Source organism: Camelus ferus, chromosome 16, assembly GCF_009834535.1.
Source record: "Camelus ferus isolate YT-003-E chromosome 16, BCGSAC_Cfer_1.0, whole genome shotgun sequence".
In the NCBI taxonomy this organism is placed as follows: Eukaryota; Metazoa; Chordata; class Mammalia; order Artiodactyla; family Camelidae; genus Camelus; species Camelus ferus.
The window spans coordinates 8,513,380-8,524,788 of NC_045711.1; the positions used below are offsets into that span (position 1 = coordinate 8,513,380).

Here is an 11,409-nt window from a genome sequence, read left to right on the forward strand (position 1 = left end):
TAAAAAAATAAATTAAGTACAGTTGATTTACAATATTTTGTTAATTTCAGGTGCACAGCAAAGTGATTCAGTCATATATATTAATGTTACCTTTAAAACTTACCTTTGTTCCATGAACCTGCAAATGCAAACTGTGGCTTTTAAATAGTCATTCTTAATACCAAAACTTTTGAATTATTATCCAAGGTCACAATGACACCTTGGGTGGTGGCAGCAGGGACATGCCTAGATCACACAAGAGGAATCTGAGTGCTGAGTATTTTTAACATCTTTACTGAAAACAATCATCGTTCAAATTCACATAGTTATCTTACGTCATAAGCAGCACAGATAACAGTAAAAAATGTCAGATTCCTTCATCTGAAGAAATAAAACATTACATTAAAATGAGTTTAAAAGTGTACTACGATAGATATTCTTCTAAATCCAAGAATGCTATGTGGAAACCTAAAATATAATAAGAATACAATGACCCAAATTCCTTTATTAAACTGCTGTTTTTATAGTAAAGGCTAGAGTTTTTTTTATGTTTCTGCAAGCACATGTTGCTAGAAGTACCTTGCTAGTGGCAGCCATTATAAGAGGAAAAAATTGCTTTGAAAATGTACAAACAGCAAGTCAGAATAGGAGTTCTGGTCAAGATGGTGGAGCGGTAGGACCACGAGCTTGCCTCTCCTCGCGACTACAACGAAACCACAACTGAATGCTAAACAACCATCATAAAAAGACTGGAACCAAGCAAAAAAGATCTTCTGCAACTGGACACATAAAGAGGGAACCACAGCAGGATGGTAGGAGGGTGTGCTCGCAATATAATTGGGACCATGCCCCCCCAGTGGGCAACCCACAAGCTGAAGATTTGTTAAGTCATAGAGGCCCTCACACAGGGGTGAGAGCTCTGAGCCCCACATCAGGCTCCCCAGCTCACTTCCAGGCATTGGGAAGAGAAGGAGACCCCAGGACATCTGGTTTTGAACGCCAGAGGGGCTTGGTTCTGGGAGCCTCATGGAACTGGGGGAAAAGGAGACTCCATTCACTTGAGAAGTGTACACGGAAACTCTCATGCACCAGGTCCAAGGGCAGAGGCAGTGATTTCATAGGAACCTGGGCCAGACTGGCCTGCTGGACTTGGAGGGTCTCCTGGAGACGTGGGGTATGGCAGTAGCTAACCCAGGGGACATAAAAGCTGGTGGCAGACATTCCGGGAGTGTTCATCTACATGAGCTTTCCTGGAGGCTGACATCTTGATTGGATCATTAGCACCAAGACCCAGCCCCACCCAACAGCCTGTAGGGAGGCCTCAGGCCAAACAACATACAGGGTGGGAACACAGCCACACCCATCAGCAGACTTCCTAAGCCACAAAGGCCTCTAGACACAGCCCTACCCACCTGGACCAGAGGTCCAGGACCAAGCTTCATCCAGCAGTGGGCAGGCACCGGCTCCTCCTGCCAGGAAACCTGCACAAGCCTCTAGTCCAGCCTCATCCACCAGGGGCAGATACTAGAAATAAGAAAACAATAATCCCAAAGCCTGTGGAAGGAATCCACAAACACATAGGATAGATGATATGAGGTGGCAAAGGAATATCTCCCAGGCCAAGGCACAAGATAAAATCCCAGAAGAAGAAATAGGTGATGAGGAGATAGGTAATTTATCTGAGAAAGAGTTTAAAGTAACGATGGCCAAGATGTTCAGAGAATTCAAGAGGAGTATAGATGCACAGAGTGAAGTTTTTAGCAAAGAGTCGGAAAATATAAAGAATACCCAAACAGAGTTGAAGAATAAAATCACTGAAATGAACAATACACTAGAAGGAACAAAGAATAGACTAAATGAGGCAGAAGAACAGATCAGTGCGCTAGAAGACAGATTAGTGGAAATCACTACTTCAGAACAGAAAAAAGAAAAAAGAATAAAAAGGAATGAGGATAGTTTAAGAGAATTCTGGGACAACATGAAGTGCTCTAATATTTGCATTATAGGGGTCCCAGAAAGAGAAGAGAGAGAGAAAGGAGCTGAGAAAATTTTTGGAGAGATAATAACCAAAAACTTCCCCAACTTGGGAAAGGAAACAGTCATCCAAGTCCTGGAAGCGCAGAGAGTAGCACACAGAATCAACCCAAAGAGGAACACACAAAGGCACATAGTCATCAAATTGACAACAATTAAGGATAAGGAGAAAATATTAAAATTAGCAAGAGAAAAGCAATAAATAACAAACAAGGGAACTCCCATAAGGTTATCAGCTGATTTCTCAGCAGAAGCTCTACAGGCATGAAGGGAGTGGCAAGATATATTTAAAGTGATGCAAGGGGGAAACTTACAACCAAGAATACTATATCCAGCAAGGCTCTTGTTCAGACTTGATGGAGAAATCAAAAGCTTAACAGATAAACAAAAGCTAAAAGATTTTACCACCAAACCAGCTTTACAACAAATGTTAAAGGGCCTTCTGTAGTCATCAAACCATAAGAAAAGAGAACAAAAAGAAGAAAGAAAAAAAAAAAAAAGAGAGACCTACAAAAGATTGCTTTGGCTGTCTGTGGTCTTTTGTGTTTCCTTATAAATTGTGGAATTGTTTGTTCTAGCTCTGTGAGGAATGTCACAAGCATTTTGATGGGGGTTGCACTGGATCTGTGGAATGCTTTGGGTAGTGTGGCCATTATGATAGTGTTGATTCTTCCAATCCAAGAGTGCAAGAAATCTTTCCATTTCTTTGTGTCATTTTGGTTTTCAGAATATACGTAATCTCCTTGGTTAAGTTTATTTCTATGTATTTTATTGTTTTTTATGTAATTGTAATATCTCTGCCAGTTATGAAATTCTGGTTTTTGAAGTGAAAAAAAAAAGTGAATGAAGGGCCACAAATGGCAAAATATCCTTTTTTATGGGTGAGTTGTATTCCATTACATATAAATATATATATGCTGCATCTCCATTATCTATTCAACTATTGATGTGCACTTAGGATGCTTCCATATCTTGGCAATTATAAATAATATTACTGTTAATAGCAGGGTGTATGTATCTTTTTGAGGTAATTCTTATTTTGTGGTTGGCTTTATTCCTTTGATAACTATGTAAGTTTAGAAAGCTAAAGCTCTAAACTTCTTAGAAACAATGAACGGTACATATATATAAATTAAAGAATACATGTGCAGTAAAAAAAAAATCTATCAAGCCATGAAAGACATGGAAGAAACTTAAAAGACATATTATTAAATGAAAGAAGCCAGTCTGAAAAGGCTACAAACTGTACGATTCCAACCAAATGACATTCTGGAAAAGGCGAAGCTATAGAAACAATAAAAAGATCATGGTTTCCAGGGGTTTGGGGAGAGGGAGGGAGGGAGGAATGAATAGATGATGCACAAGGGATTTCTAGGGCAATGAAATTATTCTGTATGATACTATAGTGGTGGCTACAAATTATGCATTTGTCAAAGCTCATAGAAGGCACAACATCAAGAATGAACCCTGATGTAAACTATGGACTTTGGTTGATAATAATGTGCCCATGTTGGTTCATCAATTGTACCAAATATGCCACACTGATGAGGGATGTTGAGGGTAGAGGAGTATACATTTGTGGGTGGGGAGGGCTATGTGCAAACTGTGTATTTTCTGCTCAATCCTGTTGTGAACCTGAAAACTGTTCTACAAGAATAAAGTCTATTTAAAGAAAAGAAAAAAAAAAAGAAAGTATATAAACAGGAATCTTTCTTTCATATGCATCTTTCATCATTTATCAAAATGATCATAAGCTTGCAGTTTGAAATAAATAAATCTTATTAGTATGTTTGTAGTTCCTAGTAAGAAACTTTAAATCGGAAACAAACTGCAAATAATAACAAATCAAATTTCCAAATTTATTTCTTTCTCTATATCTACTAAATGTTGAAAATGAAAGACATTGATTGCATGAGCATGTTTTGCAAAATTCTGTTTGCCATAATTCTGCTGGGTTGAGATTGACTTACCAGGCAACCTATGACTAGTATATAGTAACTTTTATTCATATATAGGATGCTTAACGAACTTCAAGTTCAGTTCATCTTTACAAAATTCTAAGATAAGGAAATTCTAATCTCAGTTTTAAAGTTTTAGGTTATTGTGGATTGACTAAATACTTCCTGGAACTTCTTTTACAGAGATGGGGTCAAAAACAAATGTGTCCTTTTATTTATTTTCACAAGACATTACAGAATAGCATCGCAGTTGGAGTCATGTAGCATATTAAGACTATTTAAGAGATTTTAATGTTAGCCACAATTACTAGATGAAAATGAAATCAGTGGCCATAATCTGCAGAAAGCACTTAAATTTTCTTACCTTAAATTTGACAGAGGAGAAGAATTATCAGAAAATACTTCTTGAATAGCCTAGAGGCAAACAAGATAGTGAAGGCAATATGTAACTTTGATAGTTTTTCAAATTTTTTTTTTTTGCTTAAATAATATTTATAACTCCTTCCCCCCAAATTGATTAAAAAGGTGTTTCTGTTACATAGGGAAAAAAAATCAATTACATTAATGTGCAATTATACTCAGAAATACAATATAGAGATAAAATACTTATTTATAGGGTAAATATTTATCAACTAATGTTTACTTACTATCAAGAGTTTTAAGAAAGTGTGCATTAAAACATAGTACACACTTGGGATCGTATTATCCTGTCTCAGTTATTTCTGTTAACAATCTGTATGATAGCTAGTCTTTCCATTATCTAAGCAATTTAAAATCCTGACTGGAGGTCAGCATAACTGTTTGAGCCCAGAGAATGTTACACAAACCACCAAACACCTTGACGTTTCTCTATATTGTTCAGTCGTCCATACGATTCTTAAAAATGGACATAAAGCGATGGAATAAGAAAATTTACCTCTACAAAGTGAAGAAGCTTTTCAGTGGATGCCTCAAAAGTTTTCCGAGCCGTTTCCGATTTTCTCAACTGGCAGTCAAGTACTGTGATTCTCTTTCTTAGCTCCTGAACACTTTCCTGGTCAGACACATCAAAAGGAACATCTAGCAGATTCCTTCCAGTTTACATTAGTGGCTCCTATTTTCACCTTTCTACTAACTAATATCCAACATTACTGTATCATTTATACATCATTTATTTTCTCTCTTATTGTGCATATCTTCTGATTGAGGGGGGGTGGGCACTTAACTAATTACATATTTTAAAGTTAAACTGCACAGGGATGCTGCAAACGTTATGAAATAAGCTACATATGACTATTGATTCTTACAGTAAGATACATTTTAATTAGTTTCTGGTGTTTTTTGACAACATGGTTTAGCAGATGCTGACAGAAACCCCTATTAGTGTGGCACAACCTAACATGAGGAAGACAGACGTGCATATTTAATATAATACAACCCAGCGTGAAGCTGAGCTCCAGAGAAGTAAAGGAACTCCACGAAGACAAGCAACAGTAATGCTGAGGGAACCACTGGAGTCAGAGTACACTGTAGCACAATTTGGTCTGAGGACATTTGCTGATCCCCAGGGGCCTACAGTCTGGGATTTCATCAGGCACAGACGGTAAACAGGAGATCTTTAATGGGTGAATTAGAAAGAAACAAACCTCAAGGAGTAAAGGTTTTGATTTTGGCTCTGATGAATGGGTTAAAGAAAGTGTCCCCTGAAAACTTACTTGCCAACCACTAGCCCCAACTCATGCAGGCTTGAGGTCAGAACTTATTAATCGTGTGGCTTATTCTTTCATAAGCTGCAATTTTAGTTTACATTGATTCTCGGCTGGTAGAAGCAAACACAAAATTTCTCGGGTATTTCTAGGGGGATATTGTCTAAACTGAGATCTGACAGAATTCCTACCTTGAATGTGTCAAAAGGACATGACCACAGCAAATAAGCTACGATGGATGAACGTCAGCTGAAGGAAGCAAGTGATAGGATCAGACCCACAGAGACAGCACATACCACAGTGATCAGATACAGAACATAAAGGCATGCTTAATATGTTTTAAGAATTAAGAAAGAAGTAAAAGCATAACAAAGGAATAAGAAACCATCAAAATAGATCTGAATGACATAAAAAAATCTTAAAAATAAAGATGTAGTCAATAATTAGAAACTCAGTTTATAGGTTTATAGTCTAATTAGATACAGGTGAAAAGAGAATGGGTAATCTGGAAGGCAGAGTTAAGACAGTCCTCATAGAGGAGCAGAAAAATAAAAATGGAAAATATGAAAAGAGGAGAAGAGATAAGGGGGAAATAATCAGAAGAAGATGTAGTATACATCCAATCTGAATTACACAAGAGAGACCAGAAATAACAACAGAGAAACAAATAGCTCAGGATAACAGCTTAGGGTTTTTCAGAAATGGTGAAAGACACTGTTCCTTAGACCAGGAGACTCATTCCATAAATCTCAAGCAACGTAAAGAAAAATAAGTCAATACATGACTGATTATAGTCAACTTGCCGAACACTGAAGATAAAGTGATCTTAAAGCCATCTATAAAGGAGCAAGAGAGAGCAAACGAATGACAAACTGACATATGATATCACAACCGCAGAATAAAAACACTGAGAGAAATCCAGTGCCAATTTAACATTCTAAATGTAGCAAAAATACATTTCAAGAACAAGAGTTCAATAAACATGTTTCCAGACAAACAAAAATAGTATATTACCAATAGATCCTCATTATTTCTAAAAGATATACTTCAGAAGGAAAGAAAATAATTCTAGCAAGAAGGTGTGAAATGCAAGACAGGACACTGAACAAAGAAAATGGTAGATATGAGGGTCTATCTAAACAGAATTTGACTGCACAAAATAAATTGTAATAGAGTAATTTATAACGTTAAAAGTCAAGAAAGAACTAAAATACCGGCAAAAATAGAAATTAAATAGAAAGGGATGACTGGGCCTATGTTCTAAAGTCCTCACAATATTTAGAAGAAGAGAAAGCTAGTGATTAGTTTTATAATTCAAGTTAAAATAGGATGTTAAATATTTTTAAGGTAATCATTAAAAATTAGAAACAGTGTATAACTTCTAAACCAGCAAAGGAAAATGAATGGAATGGGAGTGGGGTGACGCAGGAGAAATCTGATCCAATCCAAAAAAGAAAAAAAAAAAGGGACGCAAGAAATGACAACCAACCAGAAAACCTGGGACAAATAAAACGCACCAAATAAAAGGGTGGAAATGAAGCCAAGTGCACTAGTGAATAAAAGAATGTAAATGGAAAGACCTTTCCAATTAAAGGTCAAAAATTTGTAAGATGGGGGAAAAAAATCCAATTACGTGTTGCTTACCAGAGACACAATCAAAATATAAGGACACTGAAAAGCTGAAAGTAAAAGGGCGGGAAAAATACATAGGTAAACATCACATGAAAGCTGGTATAACTATTTTAATATCAATTAAAAAAAAAGGATTAAGGGGAAGAGAAGTCTGCCAGATTAAAGAGTCACAACATTTTCATAAAAGGATGATAACATAATTCCTAGCTTGTGTGCAGCTAAAAATTTTATTTCAAAATATATAAAGAAAATTAAAAAAAAAAAAAAAGACCACAAGGGAGATTTTAACCTATTCCCTGACAAAGAAATTACTGTAACTAGAGAAGAACTGAAGCCCTGATCTACTGGGCTATAGAAAACAATATATCAAATGATTCTTTTCGCCGTGAACAACAGTAAACACTGGCCATACAGCAAGTCATGAACCAACCATCACCAAATTTTCGAGCTGTCATCCTATAGACTATCTTCTCTGGCCACATGCAGTTAACCTTTCTGTTCCTCAGTGGTGTTTATGAATTAAGACTCAGTCATAAATATGTAAATTCTTCCCAAATTAATCTATATATTTAATGCATTTTCAGTAAAAATTCCAATCATATTTTTCTTTTGATGGAATTTATAAGACGAGTCTAAAATACATATAAAAGATCAAAGGGTTATGTAGCCAACATACTTTTAAAGAAAAATAATTGGACAGAGTGATCAGATCAAGATTTATAGTAACACATATAGTAATCAACACAGTGTGTTATTTGCATAGGAATATACAAATTGACCAATGAAAGAGAATAGAGAACCCTCAAAAAGATCCATACACGTGAATTCTTGATATATGACAGAGCTGATTTTGTAGATCAATTAGGAAAAAAGAGGTTTTTGAATAAATAGTGCTGGGATAGTTGGTCATTCCCTTCACTTAGAACCAAAAAAAGAAAAAAAAAAGGAGAAAAGAAAAGAATCTCCATCTCAAACAATAATATAAAACCATAGAGAAGGATCAAAAGTTTTAAACTTTTAGAAGAAAACAGAAAAATAATCTTCATATCTTTGGGAACGGAAGGACTTCTAAAAAAGCACACGAATGAAAATATTGGTAAGTTTAAGCACATGAATATTAATAACAACTGTTCATTTCACCATCGGATGAAAAGGCAAGCAATAAATTCAGAAGATTTTTTATAACATAGAATGTAATAGAGGATTAGAAACCAGAACATACAAATGATCACTACATATGAATACAAAAAAATAAAAAGATAAATTATGTAGTAGAAAAATGGTTAAAAGATATGAAGAAGCATTTCACATAGAAGCACAAATGCCTAATAAATGCATAAATATTAGCTCATAAGTATTACCTGGGGTGAGGGGCAAAGCCGCGGTTTTATAGAGTTTGGGGGTATAAATAACCCCATGATGGCTGATTTCAAGCAACCATCCTGATGTCTCTGAAAATGGAGTTAAGAAGGAATGTGCACAACCAGCTCTCCTGAGCTAGTGCCAGCTGGCCCCGGCACATTAGTAGCTCAAAATTATTAGTAACTAGAGAAATTAAAATTAAACCACAGAGACCCACTTATCACACCTAACAGACTGATAAAAAACTAAAAGTAGAAGACAACACAGCATCAGCAATAATTTGGAGTAAAAGGTAATTCTCATTCACTACTGGTGGGAGTAAAAATCAGTTCAAACACTTTCAAACACAGTTAGGCATTGCCTAATTGCAGTTAGTAAAGTTGATCATACAATTATCATTCAACCTAGCAATTCCACTCTAAGATATGAACTCACGAGAACTAAATTATCAATAAAATGGTTAACACTAAATCCAGGAAAAGTGGTTTACCTCTGAAGGCAAGGGAGGGGGACGCAAATGGAGAGGGATATTGTGGTCTTAAAGGTACTGGAAATGTTTTATTCTTAAGCTGGAGGTGAATACAAAAAAATAAAAAAGGTAAATAAGTAAATACAGAGATAATATAAGGGAAAACTTATATCTATGGTCAATGTCTCTTCAAGCAATCCCAAACAATTAAAAAAAAGTTCCCTCTCTTTCTCCACTGGTGTTGGGTTTGGAAAATGTTGAGATGCCCATGTCTAACATCTCTTCTTTGGGGGGAAAAAAAAGATTATTTTCAGAGACAGCTTAATGGCTTAGCTTAGGATTTTATTAAGAGGAATGGCATGAGACCTCAGTATGCTAAAAAAGAGGAGAACTGAATTAATTACATTACGACACAACTTAGGACAGAAATGTTTCTCAGTTAGGGGCTGGAAGAGAAAACTGCAAGTAACTTATGCTTTAAAAAAAAGAATAAATCCATGTGAACTCCTTGAACGCCATATTATTCAAAAATCAAGTATTTTTAAAGACTGTTGATTATCCCTTTGAAAGTAAATATAGTTATTATTAAAAAGTACTTAAAATATTTTGATAATTCCCCAAATATTTTTAGGACCAGGTTAAAGCTATGGACATGCAATAAGCACATATGTCTGATTTGAGAACACTGGGTCAAGGAATATGTAATATTCCTAAGTATTTCTGCTTTCTCAAGTAATATGTCTTTCCCTCTAAAACTGGATCCATTTCCACTGGGTATATTTAAAGTATTTTAACTCTTTTGCACTTAAATAAATATGCATAAACTATCCAAATTTGCTTTATGCTCTCTTGAATGACTGGATTAGAGACATAAACAACTATTACAGTTATAAACGAACTCCAAAAAGTTATGAAACATCACTTCAATTTATTTAGTTTTCTACCTTACTTCAGTGAAGTAAAAATGTATATATCTCTTACTGTTCCTGAAGACTGGTCCATAAATATAGTATAGATTATGTTAAAAAACACATAATTAAAAAATTCACATGGAAAACAGTTCACATTGTCTTCTGAAAAGCATTCAGTATCTTGCTATTAAAATTGGAGCCTGCTAAATTCAAACTCAGCTTCATTCTATTAATTACCTTGGGCCTTGGGCAAAAAATTATTTAACTTTCACACTTCCTTGAATGCTCTAATCAAAGAGCAAAACCCATCTCTAGACTCTCCTCCTCTCATGCCCACAAGACAAATGAGCAAGTTTAGGAAAAAAGGAGAAAACCAATGTAATCAATTAAACGTTTAACAGTTCCAGGACTCAATGCCTGAGCCGTTGACCAATGACCCAAATAAATTTGGGACACACACTTTTCCATCCCAAAGCTATCTGCATAAAGGGAGGCTCATAACCTCCACATCACCCGCATCACGACACACCATCCTATCACTGAATAATAGAAGACAAACGCTGACCTAGTTTAGAAGTGCAGATGAAAAGAAAATGAAAACAGGATACATGACAACGGCAAGGAAACCATGGTAACTAGCAGACAGAACTGTTTTGCTTACTTTATTTTGGTCAGAATAATCAGCAAGCTGAGCCTTTAGCTCTGTAATCTCAGTCTCCAGCAGACGGATCACTTCTTCATAGTCCATTTCCATTCCGTGTGCCTGTCTCTGTGCAGCTTCGGCGAGATGAATCCGACTGCGCAGGGCTCTTGTTTCTTCGACTACAGCTTTGGCTTCCTAAAGATTTCAAAATTAATACTATTGGAAAAAGTAACACCTAAAAATAGTGCAGTGGTTTAAACAAAGTATCTTTCTCCTCCTGGAAGTCAGAATTCCCAAAAGTAATCAATATACGTATGTTTCTCACATCTCAATTTGAAAACTAACGTTCATGTTCCTTAATAATCTATAGGAGCTCCCTGATCTTTCTTTTCTGTTTTTGATTTCTCAGGTAATTTTCAGTATGGAACCTCCAACATTACACACCTAGCATAGCATTTTGAAAATAGGAGAAGTAGAAGAGAAATGAAAGTGGAGAATAAAAGAATAAGAATTGGTTCAAAAGACCAGAAGAATAGCCTTCCACAAAAGTCAAGTAGGTGACAGAGCTCATGTTCTAGGAAGGTTCTTGCAGCTTCAGCAGATACTGCTAAGAGATTTACAGCGTTGAGGACTTCTCCATGGTCCAAGCCCCAGGAGTCAAAGTTTACTTCGAGATGTCAGTCTAACTGCTACTTCTCCATTTTGGTTTAAACCAAAAGGTAAAATTCAGCACCAA

At 35.8% G+C, this 11,409-nt stretch overlaps 1 protein-coding gene across 6 annotated transcripts in view; it reads right to left on the reverse strand.

Annotated features, from left to right (window-relative positions):
- The window catches only part of STXBP4 (syntaxin binding protein 4), a 167,972-nt gene that overhangs the window by 61,382 nt on the left and 95,181 nt on the right, over positions 1-11,409 (reverse strand). For all 6 annotated transcript variants that reach the window (XR_004326646.1, XM_032498458.1, XM_014553675.2 and 3 more), the window contains 3 exons: positions 10,692-10,868; positions 4,888-5,004; positions 4,336-4,385 (listed from right to left, as the gene is read on the reverse strand). Coding sequence is in view for 5 of the 6 variants with exons in the window: in XM_032498458.1 (XP_032354349.1) it covers positions 4,336-4,385; positions 4,888-5,004; positions 10,692-10,868 (344 nt within the window). In the remaining variant the exon portion in view is untranslated. The remainder of the gene's footprint in view (positions 1-4,335; positions 4,386-4,887; positions 5,005-10,691; positions 10,869-11,409) is intronic.